This window comes from Pyrgilauda ruficollis, unplaced genomic scaffold (assembly GCF_017590135.1).
Source record: "Pyrgilauda ruficollis isolate IOZ18807 unplaced genomic scaffold, ASM1759013v1 scaffold52, whole genome shotgun sequence".
Lineage (NCBI taxonomy): Eukaryota > Metazoa > Chordata > Aves > Passeriformes > Passeridae > Pyrgilauda > Pyrgilauda ruficollis.
Genome location: NW_024526822.1, coordinates 697365 through 717323, shown reverse-complemented (window position 1 = coordinate 717323; position 19959 = coordinate 697365). Strand labels below are relative to the sequence as shown.

Sequence of the window (19959 nt, the reverse complement as noted above, 5' to 3'; positions counted from 1 at the left end):
TTCCCTATGGAATATGGATCTCTCCAGACTCAGCCTTGCCGTTCTGATCCCCCCTCTCTGTTTTGGGTGCAGCAGCAGCCGATGTTTACAGCCCCCAGCCCTCCACTCACGCAGCAGCTCCGAATTCACCGCCGAGAATTCCCAACACTTCTGTGAAGGGAGTAAATACATCCTGCTGGCACGGCCCGTGCCAAAACCGAGCCACTAAATGCACTGAACTTTGTGTAATAAAACACGGAACAGTCCCAATAAATTCTTGCTTTGCTTTTCAAGGTGGCCGCGGTCGCCCTGCGGAGTTCGGGGCTGCGGAGCGGCTGATCCGCAGGTGAGCGGTGCCATCCTGTGGCGGCGGCACAGACAGCACCGCGGGCATGGCTGCATCCCTGCGTCCCCGATGGTCCCCAGTGTCCCCGCTGGTCCCCAGCATCCCTGGGCTTCCCAGGATCCCCGATGGTCCCCAGCGTCCCCGATGGTCCCCAGAATCCCCGTGCTCCCCAACATTCCTGTGCTCCCCAGAATCCCTGTGTTCCTCAATATCCCTGTGCTCCCCAAAATCCCTGTGTTTCCCAACATTCCAGTGCTCCCCAGCATCTCTGTGCTCCCCAGAATCCCTGTGGTCCTCAACATCCCTGTGCTCCCCAACATTCCTGTGCTCCCCAGCATCCCTGTGCTCCCCAGAATCCCTGTGCTCCCAGGATCCCTGTGCTCCCAGGATCCCTGTGCTCCCCAGCATCCCCGTGGTCCCAGCATCCCTGATGCTCTCCAGCATCTTTGTTCTCCCCAGGATTCCCCGTGCTCCCCAGAAGCCCTGTGCTCCCCAAAATCCCTGATAGTCCCCAGAATCCCGACCTGGCTCTGTGCTGGGCTATCACAATGGATTAATATGGTGATTTTGCACAGCTGGTTGGGATGTGGTTGCCCAGGAGAGCAAAGGATCAAAGCTTTCTTTGCTTAAATTTGGCCAGCAGTGTAAAAAAAGGAGACACCAAGTGAGTCTGTCTCATCTCCAGCCTCCCCTCGCTCATCCACCTCCCCTGAGCAGGCAGAATTGATGTGCAGCAGTGAGTTTGTTCAAGTGAAAGTGTCCCCAGGCAGATGCTTCCACCACAGGAATGTCAGCTTGGCCTCAGGAATTATCTTTGTGTGTATTCAAGCAGCCATGGAGAGAGCTTCAGCCTTCCTCACTCCTGTTCCAGTGATGCTGCCACAGGGTTAAATGTGATTTAGGGCCATTGCTGGTGGTGCCAGAGGTTCCCCAAGCTGCAGCAGGAGAATTCACCAGAGAGTTTAGGAACTTGCATATTTTCCCTCTTTGCTTCCCTCTCTCTGCTCACATTCCTGGCCTGGTGCTGTGTTTTCTCCCTGCTCCTGTGGGGATCCACAGCACCAGGACTGTGGATCAAGGCAGGGCTGATTTTAGGGGGAAGAAACGAGGCGGAAATCCTGGCTGTTCCCAGCAGAATTCCCAAGGGTTTGTCTGGGGAGAAGGAAGGGGATGGGGCACCTCAGCTGCCACCACTTGTGTCTTTGCCCCCTGCTGACTGGTTTGTGGTGAGCAGCAGAGTTTCCAGGGAATTGTGTCCAGGCAGGAGCTATGCAGGCATTCGCTGGCAGCCTGTGAGCAGTGGTCTGCCACAATCCAGCAGTGCAAGTCAGTGGCAGCATCTGAACAGTGTGCCAGGGACTTTTGTTATTATTATTGTTGTTATTATTATTTAGGGGTGTCTTTTCACCAGCTCCTCCCAGAGCATGTGTGCAGACAGACAGCAAACCAGCACATGTCAGTTTACCAAAAGCAGTCGTTTTAATTCATGGCCCTTTCTCCAGCAGTCAGCAGGATGCCTTATTCATTTGCCAGCAGGAGGGTAAATCTATTTCAAAATGATTGAAATATTATGCACAGCTTGAATGAGTGTTTAAAATAAATACAGTAGAAGAAACATGTTGTTTGTGAAATGAGAAGATAAATTAAGTTAGTGCAGACACATTATTCCCAAGCCTGGCTGCTTGGCTCTCCCAGTGAAATCCTTTAGGCCTTAATGCAGCAGGAATGGTCTGGTTTGCTCCCCTGAAGGGCAGGCCTTTCTCCTGAGACCTTTGCAGGGTGTGGACCTGGCTCCACGGGGTGTCCCAGTCTCTGGGGAAGCCCAAAGGCAGGAGGGCACCCGAGGGAGCAGGAGCTGAGCAGAGCCAGAGGAGTGAAGCCCTGCCAGGGTGAAGAACGCGGCGTTTGTCTTCCAGTATCGGCTCTGTGGCTCCCTCCAGCCACTTCTGCTCAGCAAGATTAAATTTATTTTCATCCTCTTAACTGAACTTTCTTTTAATGGCAGCAGGGCTGACAGCCCCCAAAATAGCTTTCCTCCGGAGCGTGTCCCGAGCGGCCTGTCCCCGATAACCTCCTTCCTGGCCGGGCCTTTATCTGCAGGGTGACAAACTGCTCTCCCTGGGCAGCCAGAGGAAATTCCACTCATTGTTGTGCTGCTGCTGGGCTCTGCCTCAGCTCTATCTCCTGCTGCTGCGGGGCTGCCAGGGCTTCCTGGGGTGGCATCCAGCAGGAGGCTCGCTCTGGGATTCCCAGTCAGCTCCCAGCAAGATCCTGCTCTAAGGGAGCCTGATAGCTCAGCCATGGCCCTGTCAGCTTGGGATCCATCCCCTCGAATTTCCTCTGCTCTTGGATCCCTTCCAGTAATACCAAAATACACAAAAGAACACAGTCACCCTTCCCCTGGTGCAGCTCCCTTGCGCTGCAGGTTCCGAGGCAGGTGTGACTGTCAGGAGGGAGCACAGGCAACGAGGCAACGAGGAAAGATTGACCACCCCCTCAGGGGGTCAGGTGTCTTCTCTTTGAGCTGTGGGAGCACTTCATGCTTCTAGAAATGGAGCAACACCTCCCCATGCTCACACTGCAGAGACAGGGCAAAAGGTTCCATCGCTGGGTCAGAAGAACATTGAGGTTTAGGATTTTGAGGAGCCTTTCCAAGGGCAGTACCTGGAAGTGCATTGTTTAGGGACCCTCTAAGTTTTGGAGGGTGTCCACCACCTCTTGGACAGGCACTGCAGAGCATTTGATTTCTTTTTCCCACTAGCACTAACATCCCAAAACAGTACTTAAAGTAGGAATCTTCCCTGAGTCCTCATTGCACAGCTGGGTTTGACCTTTCGAATGGATTTCCCTTGGATTTGCTATTTTTGTCCAGTGGGGACACTTTTTCTGCTTCTATTAAAGGCATCTTGATGCATCTCCTCTCCCAGGGGTAAGAGGTATAGCTTGTGAGCCTTGAGCACTGACAGTGCCACTTTCTGGAGACACCACACCCAGGGAACTGTACAGGAAGCCTTGGGAGGAAATGCAGCAGCAGCTCTGGAAGGATGGAGCAGCCTTTTGGTTCAGACCACTCTGGGACTCTGGACACATCATTTCACTTCCCTGCTCCCTCCGAGATTTCTGTGCACGGCCACTGATTTCTTGATGTTTGTTTTGGGGGATCAAAACTGCCCTTCCAAGGTGATTATATGAAGGGCACTAAGGTGCAGTGGTGATCGGGACTGTAAAGTATTTTTTACACTGTTGGTTTGCAAAGTTGCAATCCAGCACAATTAAAATCTCAAGCAGTATCTGTGAGTTACCTCAAAGGTCTCACTCCTGCTTTTCTATTCACAGTTCTGGTGCAGTCACTTTTGGTAGCTCTGATGTGTGATGAGAGCAGAACTTTGTGTGCTGACCTTTCCATCCAGAGTGGAAAAGGGTGTGACAGTGGTGCACCGAGGAAAGATTGACACAGCTGAGAATTGGCTTTTAAAGTGCTTTAGTGACATAACTGTTCATACCATTGCTCTCTGTACAATGTCAGTGTTTATGTCCAGTGTTACTGATGGCAATCAGAGATACAGAGTAGAGTGATTTGTTCTGACCCAAGAGAGGAGCTCACACTACTCTGGGACTAGGACCTGAACACTCCTGGTTCCCAGAGTTTGATTTACATGCTCACACCGTGCTCATCTGCAGCACAACTTTCTCTTGTCATCATCTGACCTGCTGAATTCTCCCCTTCTTTTAAAACCACTTAGTCCAGCAGCTTTTAACACTATTTGCATTTTACCACAGCATTGAAAATTGATGAGTTGAGTTCCATCACCAGGAAGCGTTCCCAAAAACTCTTTGGTCTGCCACTAGGACTCTCAGTAACAGAATTAATTGGGGGAAAAAAAACTGACTGTGCGGAAGTAGAAATTCACTAAAAAGGTACTGAAGCTTCTTGTTGCATTTATGTCAAAAATCATCCCCAGAAAATCTTTAGCACTACTCAGCTCCCACTGAGCTGGAGTTGTTTCCTGTAGGGATGCACATTTGGCTATGGGGACATGAACAGTTTGGAACCAAATCTGAAGCCAAATGTTGGTAGGAGGCTCCTGGGCTCTGTTTTTGTTTGAACAAGACCTTTGTGCTTCAAAGGAGAAGATAATCTCTGTTTGCATTGGGGATTTTTTGGAAGGATACATCCAGATCTGGGAACTTCCTCTCTTCTCCAGTGGAGTGCTTTCTGCCAGGTGTGAAGGAATGAATGTGTTCTCCATCTCCCCACCTTTCTGGAGAGTTGTCTTCAAATGGTTCCCTGTTCCCCATCCAGGCAGCTCCTGGGGCAGTGAAGAGCAGCTGAAGGCTGGGACAACTGGGAATAAGCTGCAAAATTCCTTTTGTCCCAGAGTGGGTCTCTGCTTCTCCTTGGTTTTTCAGTTGTCATTTCCATTTGGCTCTTTTTCCCTGAAAGGAGTCAAAGGCTTTCAGAGGGGAGAAGTCACATTTTGGAGTTGGAGATGCAGCAGCTTGGCCCAAGCTCTGTCTCCTCTGTTTCCTAGGCTTGTCCCATCCCGTACTGCTCTCTCCTGCAGCTGTACCAGCCCCAAAGAAAGAGGGACGGAATTGTTCCAGAACATTCAAAGGTGCTCAAGTTCCAGAGCCAGATACTCTGTTTTCATAGAGGACTTTGACAACCAGAAAATTTTTTCAGGTTTTGGCTCCTAAGTCCTTTAGGTTTCTTTAGCCTTGCCTTCTATCTTGTCTTTTCACGTTCTCCTTCCAGCAGCTGTGTATCTTTAATGTCCTAAAATTTCTTTCCATCTTTTCAGGCTTTTTAACACCTTTATATGCCCCTGAAAACTTCAATGAGTTGGACATTCCAACATAGCAGCTTTATTAAATGTCCCATGGATATAAAAATATAAATTCTATTAAATATATATAGTGTAGTTAAATAGTGATAACTGGTATGCTGCTCCTCTTTGATTGGAGGTTTTTGAGAAAACAAATGCTGGGTTAGAGCAAACCCAAACCTGTCTTTCTGTTTTGTTTTACTGATTATTTGTTAATCATCTCAAGACTGAATTCTCTCTGAAAACTCAGCCCCACGAATACCTGGCACTACATTTTTGTGTCACTGGTTTCATTGACTTCAGACAAGACAAAGCCAGGATTGTCATAGCCTTTCTTCTCTTTGGCTTTGGCTTCCTTCTCATTGTAGAGACAGAAGGCACAGTGGGGAGTCTCCACAGCCACTGTCTTGCTGAAGTTCTGGAAGTCCACTCTGTATTTCCCTTCTTTGGTCTTGGACACGATGGGAGCGAAGCGGTACCCCCAGAGCACCTCCTCGGGGATGTAGGACGTCCTCACCTGGCAGGTGGCACTGGTGGCCTCCACGGTGCCATCCAAAAACACCACCAGCTCAAAGTCCTGCTGCAGGAGGGTTTCTGCTGCCATGTGGAAGAAGGGGCTGTTCTTGTCTATGATGTGGTAAATGGTGAGGGGCGAGATGAAGAAGAGATTCTCGTTGCCAGCATCCACTACGAATTCGATGTTGACCTGGTCCAGGATGATGGTCTCCCCCTCGGGGGTGATGGTGGTCTTCAGCAGCTTCCCGTAGATGTGGCTCCCGATCAGCAGGCTCTTGCGGAGGTTGGCCACGCGGATCAGGAGGCAGAGCTTCCCCCCACGCTTGCTGATGACAGCATTCTTGCTGAACGTGATGGTCTTGGCCCGGTTTTTGGACCTGGAGATCTTGGCCAGGATGGCCCCACACATGAAGGAGTTGATGATGACACCCAGGATGGACTGGAAGATGAGCAGGAAGATGGCAGTGGCACACTGCTCTGTGACACACCTGAAGCCGTACCCGATGGTCACCTGGGTCTCCAGGGAGAAGAGGAAGGCCGAGGTGAGGCCGTTGATGTTCTCCACGCAGGGGGTGTGGTTGATGGAGGGGTTGAACTCGGGCAGGTCTTTGTGGATGTAGGCCACGACGTACCAGAGCAGCCCAAACAGGAACCAGCTGCCCAGGAAGGCCGAGATGAAGATGGTCATCTTGTACCTCCACCTGAGGTCCAGGATGGTTGTCCATATGTCGATCAGGAAGACAAACCTGGACTGTTCCACGTTGCCAAATTCAATGTTGCACCTCCCATCCTTGGAGACGAGCCTGGCCCGGCGCCGGCTGCGCTCCCGGAGGTGGCTGGTGAAGCGCTCCCGGAGGTAGCTGAACATCCCCGCTACTGACAGGGCTCTGCAGGGCGAGAAACAACAACCAGGGCGGTTTAACCTCTACCTGCAGGCCAGGGGGAAACTCTGACCCAGGCTCAAGATGCTTGATTAGGGCAAAGTTATATAATTTGCATATTTTCCCGCAGTTGGTGGGGAAGAGTTCCAGTAAGTTGGTGAGGAAACTCAAGGGTTCCTTGCCTAAGGAGCATTCCAGCAAAAACCAATCATTTAGGCTTGCTCAATGAACTCCGAGTCAGTCAAGTGTTAATATTGTCCTGTGCTCAGTTGTGTAAGTGAAGCCTGGAGCAGCAATAACTCCATCACGGGCATGTGTGGGGAAAACTGCTGGGTTTGGAGACCTTTCTGCCTTTTAGGAGATGAATCCTGGTCTGTTGATGCAGTTTTGTGTGTATCTTGACATTAGGAGACCCTGGATGAAATGTGGATAGGACATTTAGGGACAAAGGGGAGCAGATGCAGAAAGCATAATTAAGCCAGACACACAGTTATTTTTAGCATGGCTAGAGATGGGTTTGGAGGTGTGAAATTCAGACCCCAGAATCACACAAGCATCTCAAATAGGATTATTAAGTGAGAACAAAAGAAAATATGAAACTCTAGCAGGAGAATTTGGGTGTTTGCTCACCACAAAGGTGATGCTAAGACTAAGAATGAATTTCTGAACCTCATCCTTTAAAGAAAAGTGTATTTCTCTGTCCCTCTTATTTTGTCCCATATGGCCAACCATGTTAACGAGAGGCCCAGGAAATAAGAGTCATTGATGGAGAAAAAGATACAGATGTGTTCAGACTGGAATTTGGATCACCCTACATCTGAAAAATTCCAGTCTTGGAGTTCCTCAGACACACAGGTGTGGGGAGACGCTGATGCACTGCAGAGTCAGACACTGCCTGGGATGCTCCTGGACCATCCTAGGGCCTGATTTTGACCCAAAACTTAGGAGTGTTCTTAGAAAGAATTGATTTCTGAGTTTATCACCCTTGAAGCATAAAATGTGTTTGGTTGCCAGAGAGGATGTTGGATTAGTGCACAGTGAGCCTGCCCTGGACCCATGTGTGCCTTTTTATCTAGCTTTTGTTGAACAAAATCCTTCTTGAGTGACTGAATGAGCTGTGTGCTGTGATCATGGGTCCTGGGGCAAAATGCTGCAGCTTCCAAACCAAGAAAGAACTTGAGGGGAAAATATTCCCAGTGCTGACTCACACAGGGTTGTTCTGAGCCTGCTGGGTCTCTGAGGAGGAGAATCCCCAGCCACACACAGTGAGGGTTTGGGGTTCCTCAGCTGCCAGGGGATGCTTCCTTTGGGAAAACCTGTGAGTGCACCTGGAACGAGGAGATGTCAAGGGCTTTGTGTTTCTGTTGTTACTTTACCTTCAAAATAGTAAGGGACAGTAAAACAAGCCATAGGGATGACTTTTTTAGAGCAAGCTAAAGATGCTACACCCTTATCTCAAACCCTGCCTCCTATCACCAGCCCACCCAGGCTTCCTTTGGTCAGCAGCAAAATGCTTGGGCTCAAATTGGTGGCAAGTGGACTGTCCAAGTTTTGCTTGATTTCATGTGCTTAAGTATTTGTGACAAGAGCTGTTTACCTTTCCTAAACTCTGATTTCATATATCCAAAATGAGGATAATCCCAAGTGAGCCGTTAGACACTGGTGGGAGTTTCTTGTGAAATTTGTCTCATTTAACTGCAGCCATTTAAACTCTGGGGAAGCGTGTGTGCCAGTTGTACAGCTGACACAGGGAGCACCAAGTGCCCCCTCTGAGGGTCCCCTTGCTACCACAACAGCTTTATGAAGTCAAGGATTGCTGTTTGGCACGGTCCCTTTACCCTGTAATATTAATTTAAAGAAGCTGCCTGATGTCTCAGCTGGCTAAAGCAGAAATCCTCCCATCGGACCCAGTTACAGGCACCAGAAAACACCTTCACAGGTGTCAATCAGTAGCAAAGAGAAAATATTAAATTATCAAGGACAGAATCTAAGTACAAATTAATTGCATTTTGTAAAGCCAGAAGTAATTCTATTATTTAGTGTCCTTGTTAGTATCAGCAGCCCTAAGAATAAACTCATTTCTATGTCTCTTACAGCTGCCTTCTTTTTGCACTTGTTCTGAATCACCTTCCTCCCCTGCTCAATAAAAGAAAGAAGTGAAGGTCACTTTGTACTGTACCTTTTCACCCTTTTGCTGTTGAATTTATTGGTTGCATATGGAGCTGACAGAGGTTAAACTTTAAGCCTGTATTCAAGGAAAGGGGAATGAGGTCACACTTTCCTGAGCAATTCTCAAGTTTTATTTTCCTGATGCATTTTTAATATGCCCATGTTAATGCATAGTTTGAGCAGAAATAAAATATTCCTGTGCAACACATTATTGCAAGAAATTTTCCAGGGTTTAGATTTGCTATGCAAAAGCACCCAACTTCAGCAGGCTCTTGTGTTCATTTTGTCCTTTTCTGCAGGAATTGGCTTTACCAGAATGGCAGGGTGAAATTTTGGGATGCCTCACCTTGTACATCATGAGCTGCACGTGGACTCCTTAGGCATAGAGGGGGTCCTGACCTCAGGGAATAGGTATGAAGGGGAGAAATCTGCAGGAATTCTGGTTTCTAATCTGCCCACGTCCTCACAGCAGGAGTCATGACAAATTACTGTCACAGTTCTGATCCAGCCTCCACTGGAAACCTCCTGGAATTTGGGTGAGGATCTGGACATGCAGCTGAACAGATAACAACCACAGAAGAGCTGAGAACCACAAGATGCTCAGCCTGGATCCTTAAAAACAGGTTCCCAGCTCCACCATTCTTCTCCTGCCTTTTTAAATTATCCATGGCCCCTTCTGAGGCTCCTTTACAAGCCCTGCTTAAGCTACCCTGGAGCAGATCAAAGAGGCAGAAGAATTACACCTCTCTTCGGGCAGGTTGACAAAGGAATACTCCTTTCAACAAATCCTTTGCCCCCACACACAGCTGAAATGTGTTGATTTGCTTCAGCAGGAGAAAAATTCCCTCCTGGATAAGCATGCTGTGAGCATATCACTGACTGTCTGGAGAAGATTATATAAAGTTATATAATACAGCAATTAAAAGCCTTTTAATTCAAATCAGCAAAGGTGCCTGACTACATCCTAGCTAATGTTTACCAGGTATGTTTCCTGTTTCTACCCAAATAAACAGGGCACTGCTGTCTGTGTGGAGTGTGGAATTCTGTGTTGTGGGACCTGGGGAATGCTGCTGTCCCCAGGCATGGAGTGTTTACAGAGAGTGCACTGCTCCAGTTCCTGCACAGGGGGACATTCACCAATAAAAACCCCATGAATAAGCATGACCTGTCAAGGTTAGCTGCGAAAACAAGGAGGTTCCACTTCCCTGGCCCAGTCTCACATTTCCCAGGGATCACCAGAGGAAGGAAAAACTTCCATGCTTCCATTCTCAGCTTTCCCAGCACTCCAGCAGTGCCTCCACCCCAAATATCTGAGAGCTGTTACCTGTATTCCTGCCTGCTCTCTGCAGCCCTGCAGGTGGGTGACACCAGTCCTTGCAGGTCCTGAGCAGCTGGAGCTCCTCTGCTGCCTCAGGAATGTTACTGAGTGCTTCTCTTTGCTCTTACTTCCTTTCAACTGGACTGTTTTGAAAAGTATGGATGTGGGGGATAAGGACATTCAATTGTTCCTTGGGTAAGTTTTAGTCCAGGGAATTGGCTTTAATCCCAGCCACGTGCAGCCCTTGAGGAGATCAGAGGGGGGAGGAAGGAAAAAGTGTTGAATGTTTGATGGGGGCCTGATAAGAGCAAGGTTCCATCTCCTGCTCTGTCCCTGAAGTTTGGTGTCTGTGGCTCCAGACTCCTTCCCTCCCTGGCAGCAGAGGGTGAGGGAGCCAAGCTGGCTCCAGGGGATCATTAGGGGGAGACAGAGCAGCTCCGAGCCCGCAGCCTGCCTGGAAACACATCTTTGTTAGGGATTCAGAGGAAGTTCTAAGCAGCTTAGGTAGAAGAAAGGGGATACAGAGTTAAAGGATTATTTTTTTTTTTCAGTCCTGTTCAGTTCTTTGCAAAATTCAGATCTTCTTTCAGTCCTTTCTGTGTTTTTCTTTTTGTTGAACTTTCTCTGAACAAAATACGTGAAATATCCAATTCCTAATACCTTATCAAATCCGTTTTTATTAGAATAGCAAGCTCTAACACTTACTCTCATGGTGTATTATCTTCTGGCTGCTTCACTGCTGAGCCCTTTGGGGAGCAGAGCTCCTCTGCCCTTTGCCAGCTGCCCTGGGCAAAGCAGGAATAGGCCAGGATGGGACAAAGGGCAGGAATGGGCTGTTGGGATGGGATGGAGCAGGAATGGGCTGTTGGAATGGGACAGAGGGCAGGAAGGGCTGTGGGATGGGATGGGATGGGATGGGATGGGATGGGATGGGATGGGATGGGGAGCAGGAATGGGCCTGTAGGAAGGGGATAGCAATTGCACCATTCTGTCTTGTTGCTTATATCAAAATCAGAATCAAGGACTGTCAAAGAGAGCTGAATTAATTGGGAGGTCCCTACAGCAGCCAGTTGGCCTTGGGGTCTGTCTGTAGAGAACCTGATTTGAACCATCCTCTGAGCATCCTTCTGAGGGACACAGCTGCCAAGGGACCAGACCTGCTGGCACTGGCACAGCTCCTTCTTGGCCCTGGCAATGCCACCATGGAATATTTATCCTTGGCAGCAGCTTGGAGCACTGAGCAATTTGGCTGCGCCTCAGAGTGTCACCTGAATTGCCAGCTCCATGTGGGAAATGTGATCCTTCCATCCGGCTCAGAGCTAAGCTGGAGTCTTGTCACAGCTCCAGCCAAAGTGACTGTGTTTGCCTAAAGCCCAAGTGGAATTTCAAGTGGATACCCCAAAGGATCTTATTCCCTGCCTTGCCCTCTCTCCTGCTAAACAGAATTACTGTGAGCTTTCCAAGCTGCCCTTTTCCATCAGGACAGGCAGAGGGACACCTGCCTGCCTGAGGGCTGGGCATAGTCCATAATATCCCCTGGGAAAATGGAATATCCTTGGAAGAGATGTGTCCCAGCCCAGATTTCTGTGGGAGCACACAGCTCTGTGTGAGCACCCAGTGAAGAAACCCCTGAAGTGCCAAACTGTCCCCCTTAGATGGGAGAAGGGAGAGGCCCCATGCTCCTGTCCCAGACCTGCACCAAGCAGGACTGGCCCAGCCCAGGCCAGCAGGACCATAACCAGGATGGGTACTGTCCCCTTCCTTCCTCTCCTCATGTCCTGACTTTCGGGAGCAGAACCCTGCCAGCTCTGGCATCTGTGGGATGTAGGGACTCCACAGGAGCTCAAGGGACTCAGTCACCTCAGAAGTGCTGCCCTGCCCTGCCAGGGGGGTTCTGCCCCTCTGCCTTACACGAGATCTTCTCCTGGTGCTTCCTGCCTGTTTTGTAGGGTTTGGTGCTGATGTGCTGCTGCTGAGCAGCCCCAGTGTGACTTGGGTGCCCCTTGGAGCCACTTCCATCATATTTCTGTGATAACAAACAGTCACTAATTCCACCCAGGAATGCTGTGCCCTGTATACATGGTTTGAAAGGAGGGGCTGCAGTTCCCCCCACCCAGATCTGAGGGGAAGAAATAATTCCCTCATGGGAACACAGGCCAGTGAATAAATGAAAGAACAGGCACTGCAGCACTGGGGACTCAAACAAATCTTGTTTTCTGAAAGCTTAGGAGTGTTTGGGGTCCTCAAAGGTTAAAATATTTACCTCAGATGTATAAATAAAGGATTTACAGCAATAAAGACATTACTGTCATTGCTAGCAATTAATAATACTGTAATTAGTGCTGCACAGAAATTAATCCAGGGCTGCATTTGCTGGGGGAGAGTTAAAGGCTCCAACAGACTGAGAGCAAAGGGCACATCCCATACACAAACCTGGGGAGGGTTTGGTAGAGGAGCAGCATTTCCTCCTGTCCTGGCCCTTGGAAGCACCTCTGGCTGCACAAAACCATCTGCCAGCATTCAGCAAGAATCCCTTCACAGGCACCAGGGAAAACATCATGATTGGATATTTTTGCAGTGCCAGGTTGATTCCATGACTGGCCTGAACCTCTGCTGCACCTGCTGCTGGGACAGGGAATTCCCAGGCACCAGCTCAGGTGCAGCCATGCTGGGATGTTGCCTCTGCTCACAGAGGACTGGGAGCTGAGCTGCCTTTCCAGCAGGATTTCTCAGCAGAACTCATTTCTATTTTCAGACAAATAGGTTTCCACTGAAAAGATTCAGGTTTTAGTAGGAAATTGCTGTCTAGGAGGAGTAATTTCTCAAGCAAATTCTATCTTTTGGGAATTTTAATTTGGACAAAAAAATCTCCACAAATAATTCTCATTGCAGTAGAGTTGTGTGTGACATGTTGTGGTTGCATGAGAAGAAAAAAGAGGGATTTAACTTACCCCCAGTGTTGCACTAGATTTCTGTTCTACTTTAAGAACAATTGATTTTGATGGGCTGGGGAGCCTTGGATATAAAGCCTTTTGCTTTTAGCTGAAATGTTTAATGCAGAAAGGCAGGTTTTGTGTGGCTGCTTCTGCTCTGTGTTGCCAGACAAAGGCACTGCCCTGTGAACGTGTGAGAAGGGCAGATGGAAATGGGTTCTCACCTGGACATGTGGGATTGATCTGAATGCAGTGAACCCTCAGCAGCGAGGCTGGAAGGCAAATGCTGCATAATCACACCAAAAAGCCACAGGGAAAACGGGCAGAGTCATGTGAGCCAGTTCTGCACATTGCCCATGCTGGTGTTCTTTGCTGAGGCATTTAAGGGGTTGAATCATTAACTCCCGGGGTGTTTCTCCAGGCTGGCAATGTCAAGGGGCAGTCACCAGCTGGCAGCTGGTTCTGGGCTTGGGGACACAGCAGGGGACAGGCTTTGCCAAGGCAGAAGCACCTGTGAGCACAGATAGGTCTAACCCTGCTCTGCTGTCAGATCCCTCAGCACCCAGCACCGCCTGGCAGGTGAGAGCTCTGCCCCTGTGCAGGCTTTCTTCCCAAAGTGCCAGTATATGTAAGCTGATACTGCTGTGGTACCACCCCAGCTCTGGGGTGGGGGCAGAGAACTCAGCACTGGTCACCTCAGTGGGTTGGGAAAGGGTTCTGCTCACTCAGGGCACAGGAGGAGCATTGCAGCTCCTCTGCTGGGCTGTGCACAAGGACAGAAACAAAACAGCAAATGCTGAGAGACAGAAAGTCTCCCCACAGCAGCTCAGAGAGCAGTTCCACCTGTGGAGCAGAGACATGGGAAGGGGTGCTCAGAACACACCCAAGACCTGGCTGGCCCTGCCACAGCCACCCTGCATCCTTAGGGCAGCATTTGGTGGGATGCTCCCTGTGGGGGAGCCTGAGGAAGCTGAGGGAAAGGCACAGAAACCCTGTCCTGTGTGGGACTGCAGCAGGAAGGGCTGCTCTGTGGTTTTGGGATACAAAAAGCTGCTGGTAGCCCTGGTGTGAGTGCCACCCCGGGGGTCACTGCTCTGCTGCCATCTCTCCCCTGCTTACAGCACCTGGGAAAACCCCAGTCAGCCAGGGAATGTTTTCATGGAATGTGCAGAGCACTGTCCTCACCTGAGGCTGTAATTCCAGCAGCCCAGCCTTTGGTGCTTACCAAGGTGACTTTGGTTTCTAAACCCCCCCTGTGCTGTGCTGGCTGGGCGCCAGTAACCCAAGCAGAGCACAGAGGTCTGTCACACTGGTCTGGATAAGCCAGACTCAAACCCTGCTTTGCCAGGTTTCCATTGGGAATGGCAGCCCCTGAGCACTTCCCAGACAGCAGAACTGGAGAGGAAAGACTTGCAGATGTACAGCAGGATGGGATGGGGGGGAGCTGCACTGCCCAGGCCCCTGAGATGGTTCACGTGAGGATTCACTGGCCTGGAAACAGCAGTTGCTGAGCTGGGGCCCTGACTCTGTGTGCTCAGGTGTTTCCATCTCTCTCTAACTCCTGGTCCCTGTCTGCAAAGGAAATACGAATCATTTCTCTACTTTACATGCAAGTGTGAGGCTATTTTAAGGCTGAGGCTGGGGTTTCACCAGGTGTTGTTTTACTGCCCAGCACCCTCTGCCCTGCCCTGCTGGAGTACTGCTGCTGCTTCAGTAGTAACTGCAGTGATCCCTGGGCAAGCTGTCAGGGATTCTGAGACCTTTCAGGAGCCCTGCTGTGCTATAAATAGAATTTATTGTGATTTGTTTCCCACAGAAGGCAGCTCTTTCACATTTTATCTCTTTCTTCATGTAAACACAGAACAAAGTGAGGAAGGCTTTCTCTCAAGATCAAAGTGTGTGTGGAACTCTTCCCTTGGATCATTTACATCACTGCACTGTGTGTGAAGCATTTCCCAGCTCTGCCTGTCTCACCTGCCAGGGATTAAAGGCTGCACTGCAGCCTGAGTTCTGTGCTCATGACTTAGCATCTCACATCCCCTTCTTTAAATAACAGTACTTTCATAGTAAATCCCACAAATACATCATTTACAGAGGGCTTTTCTGCTCTTAGTTCTTCTCCTACTGTTCTGTCTGTTCCTGACTCTGCTGTTGCTTGGATTTGGCTTTGTTTTGCAGTCAAGTTGTCCTTGTTTCCTGAATTTCTGTATGTAGGATCAGTCTCTCTCAGACAGGAGTAGTAACAGACCCTGTGCTTCATGGTCATGTTCTAGGTTCCTCTGAATGTGTCTCACCTCTCACTCAGGAGTTTCCCAGCAGATGTGTTGAAAGGAACATCACTCCAGACTTGCTCTCCATTAATAGACATTTTGGACTTCAGCTTTTAAACTGTCTTTTTACCTCAGAAGCACAAAGGCCCTCCCTGATATCTGCAGTTGGGCCATAGTGGCACCACAGGGAATGGGGGAACTGGGGGGAGAATGCAACCTCTTAATTCTCCCTGTACCTCCAGAAAGCAAAGAAACCTCCGGTGACCCCACAGAATTTCTCAAAAGGGAAAGGATTTGTTGCATTCCTGAACAGATGCACTTTTCCTTTGGATAATACAGGTTTTCTGCCCTGTGAAATCCTTTAAGTGTCTGCCCATGTGATGAGCTGAGCTGACACTGAAGCACATCAGCCATGACCTGCTGATTTTCCCTGCTCTGTTTTTGCTCCTGACCCTGCTCTCCTGGGCTGCTCAGGCTGGCCCCTGCAGGCTGATACTCCACCTTGGACCAGGCCAGGCTGCACATTCACAGACCAGACACCAGTGGCTGGGAAGATTCCTGTCCATCACAAGTGCTCCAGACTGGCACTGATGGGTTTTGTCCTGCCCCTGGTTCCTGAGGCCCAATTCCTATCATTTTCAGTAACATCCACTCCAATCTCACCTCAGCAATTTCCATCCCTCAGCTCTCCCTGGCTGCCTCCCCATGGTGTGGATAACAGCCCTAATTCCAGAGATGCTCAGCACAGCCTGCAGCCCCTGCTATGGCCTTTAGGCTCAGCCCAAGACTTAGGCTGTGAAAAGCCTGGCTTCAGAACCACCCAGCTGAACCCAGAGCTGGTAAAGGCATTTTGTGCTCTTTCGTACAGGGTCTGATGAAGCAGATTTTGTCCATCTGGATTATAGTCTGCTTGTGCCCAGCAGATTGGTTAAAATGTTCCTGGGATTTATTACAGTTTAATGCCATGGAAGCTAAACAAATTTCAGGAACAATTTTGAGGCTCAGATCTCAGCAGGCAGCTATTTGCCTAATGTCCTACTTTTTTATACATCTCCTGCAGAAAGAAAATAGCTTTTAGTTACACGGGAACCTGATTATTGCCTGAAATACTGGCACTGCAAATTGCCCCTTTTCAGGCCATTTCCTGCTGTCAGGGGCATGCTCAGTGCCCTTGGAAGGTGCTGGGGAGCACGAGCTGCAGATCTAAAGGCAGGAACACTCTGCTTTGCCTGGGATATGCAATATTTCACCAGCAAGGCTTTTTCTATCCCCATCCTCCAGTTACTTTCGTGCTCCTAATTATTTCTATGAGTGTAATTGACTTGCAAGACATTCTTGGCTTGCAGAGTGCACGGAGTGAATTATTGACCCGTCACATGGGTCATTGATGTGAGGAGACGTCAGAACAAACTGGGTGCAAAGCAGCTACTCTGCATTCCTAATAGCAAATGTAAGCCATTAATAACTGTGCTGCCTTGCTGCACTCAGAGCCTGCCCAATTTGGGTTTGACATGCATATGGCTGAGTTCATCCTCAGTGTAATTTGAAATTCATTGGGCACGGACTTCAGCTCCTTCTGCCGCTTGAAAATCTCTCCTGTGCCGAGATGTGCTATGCTAATTCCAGCGTTTATGGCTGACTTGAGATGTTACATTTGAAAAATCAAATCCAATTAAATCAACTTATTACCAAGGTCAGAGACCAGCATTCAGTACATTCATTCCTTGCTATTTCACAGCAAGGAGTAAACTTAGGGAGCAGATTCTGTCTTAACCCAAAACCCAACTGATCTGTCCTAATCAAATGGCTTTTGGCTGCAGGACCTAGGAAGTGCAGTCAAGTGATAAAGCATTCCCCAGAGTCCAAATAGCTGAGCTGAATTCCCAACTTTCCACTTTTTTGTGTACTATGAGACAAATATTCTCCTCTTGGTGCCTGTTTCCCCATCTGCTGGTAAGATGGCAGAGGAAGGAGGGGGTTGGGTGGATAAATTCAGTGACTGCAAAGTTTTGAGTGTGGAGCTGTGGGCTGGTAACAGCATCAGCTTGCTGTAGTCAGAGTTGGAATGGAGCACAGATTTTAGGAGAGTCTCAAGAGATGCCCCATTGTTATATTGGCAGGCACCTGTTTATTATCTGTGAAGGGAAAAAATTCTGCGAATATAGTATCCCATATTCTCAGCAAGGAGTGAAGCAGAGGGAATATACAATGGCTTTTGGAGGGGGACAAATATAAAGCTGATTTGCAGATCCTTTTGCAAATTAAAGTCTTAAGTTTGGATTTATGATGAGCTCCCACACTGTGCAAGGCTTTGTATTTAAATTACACCATCACCAAGTGCCCAGTGGCACTTTCTGCCTCTTATTTTTCAGTACCTAATGCAGTTCCTGCAGGAGGTCCTTATGTTCCAGACAGAACCAGACAGAAAAGAGGGAGCAATGTTGACCTCTTGGACTCCCTTTACGTATATCCCACTGTTTCATTTCCAGGGAAAAACAGCTTAACCTATCCAGGCATCTCACATCCTTCCCACTCATTTAAGAGCTTAAATCTCAATGGAATTTTCTGTGGTGGTGATTCATTCCACCAACCTGAAGGAACTTACTCAAGTGACTCTGGTGCCTCAGAATTCCTCTCAGTTCTCAGAAACTGGCATTTCAAAGTGAATTGCTTCAAACTTCCCTGGATCATCAGCTACACAAGCAGTTCTAGGTACCAAGATTCCTTTTTTTAAGTTTCTGCTTCTGTTAAGTACCTAAGTTGAACCTGGGACTAAATTACTTCCAAAACTGAAGCTCTGACCTCAGCCATTAATGAGCTTTAAAAAATCTTGTATCAGTTGTGCCACTTCATGTAGGATTCAATTATGCAGCAAACTTCAGGATGTTATTTGAGCTTTCCAAAGTTCTACTAAAGCGGTGTAAAGCCCATGAAGGATTTACTCTCACCTCACTTTACCCCTTCAAACATTTGAAGAGCCCAGGCAGCTCATTTAAGAGAGGCACCAGAGCTGCAGTTTAAATTTGAGGGCTGAAGGAGCTGCTCTTCAGGGCGTCTCCTCTCACCCAGGGTGACAAGATTAGACACAGCCCCCAAATTTAAACAAAAAAAGGGAAGTGAGACGGATTCCTCTCGATATTAACAAACCTCCACACAGAGGGTGGCCATTCAGGTCGCAGCAGCTCTGCCCTGTGATGCACATTTGTAGAACTGCCTGGTTTTCCCTTTGGGATGGGCATTCCAAGGGCTTTGAGCAGTACCTGGCAGCTTGTTACCCGTTCTGGGCTCCTCTGTGCACAGCTCTGCCCACAGCACACAGTGGCTGGGAGAATTTATTAAAGCCTGAGCTGAGTTAAAGTCCCTTGCCTTTCTCATGCAGAGGAAGCAGGTTCCCATGTCCCTGCCCTGCTTTCCTCACCAAAACCAAGCTATTCAAACCACCACACTGGGCCAAGCAAGAAGGGAACAAACCCTTACCTGAGTGAGGCTCAGCAGGGAGGGTGAGCCCTCATCGGCCCCGTGCTGCTCCCAGCTCCTGCTCTGGGGACAGGACTCCTGATGGGGGGCAGCCAGAGCGCTGGAACTGAGCTCTAAAGCTCCTTTTCTCTGTGGGCAGGCTGAGCTGCAGTCCAGGCAGGGCGTGTGGTGCTGGTGCAGCTTTGGGATTGCGTGCCCAGGGCACACACAGCGGGCACTCCTGGGGCGCCCTGGCTGGGAAGGGGAGGTTCCATTCCCGTGTCAAACTGCCCTCATTTCTGCTGTAATCCAAAGATTTAGGGATGTGCCTTAGTCATAGGGGGCTGAGGTGAGCTGCTGAACCCACTACAGCCCTCTGGAGCTCTGAACTCCTCTTGGGAAGGGCCTTTCCCACCACCACCCCTGCAAGAGCCCCACAGTTCCCCAGGATGTGCAGCTCACCAGTGCTGGGCTGGGTCCACGGGACTTCTGCCAGAGAGGTGAATTCCCCAAGCTGCACTCTTACATTTCTCCTGTCAAGGACAAAAAACAAATCTGGATGGAGATGGAACCCAGCAAGAATCCCAAATCCCATGGCAAGAAAATGAACCATGGGAGTCTCTCTCCCACCACCGTCTCCTTTACATCCAATCACAAATCCATGATTGAGGCTTAGTGCTCTTTGCCCTCATCCTTTCCCACTCCATACAACGCTCCCACTAACCAGGGCTGTGTTTCCAATTCTCCACACACTCTCCCTTCAGTGTCTTCTTGCCAGCCTAGGTTCTGTCTGAAGTAAGGACCTCCTGCAGGAGCTGTAGCAGATGCCAAGCAGTAAAGGGCACAAAGAACCACTGGACAACTGATTTAGGTACTCAGAGAGCCCATCCCTAAAGTTCCATGCCCTCTGCATCCAGCTCCAGCTCCTCACCCCTGTGTTCTGTGTGCCTTGTCCAGCTCCCCCAGACGCTGCCAGGCAGAGCCTGGAGGGATCCAGCAGCCCCAGATGTGATCAGGGACCTGGAGCCAAAGGCTCTGTGCCTGTCTCAGGGACACTGCCCTGTGCATGGAGAACACCTGGAACTGTGAGAAGCTCTCACACTGCACCTCTTTGGGCTTTTGGGACAGAGTTTAACTCAAGAGTGGCAGCTCTCAGATAAGTACCTATGGAAAAAGGCCATGGTGGAGGAAATACAGGCCGAGTATGAAGGCCACTTTTTCCTTCGTGATCATTCAAACCATTACCTGGTTATTTTTGTAATTCT

The 19959-nt window shown here is 49.2% G+C and overlaps 1 protein-coding gene across 1 annotated transcript; it reads right to left on the bottom strand.

Annotated features, from left to right (window-relative positions):
• Positions 1 to 5419: 5419 nt before the first annotated feature.
• KCNJ1 (potassium inwardly rectifying channel subfamily J member 1) lies at positions 5420 to 6550 on the bottom strand. Its single transcript, XM_041480598.1, has one exon. The coding sequence runs from the start codon at positions 6533 to 6535 to the stop codon at positions 5420 to 5422; it is 1116 nt and encodes a 371-aa protein (XP_041336532.1). The 5' UTR covers positions 6536 to 6550.
• Between the last annotated feature and the right edge of the window lie 13409 nt (positions 6551 to 19959).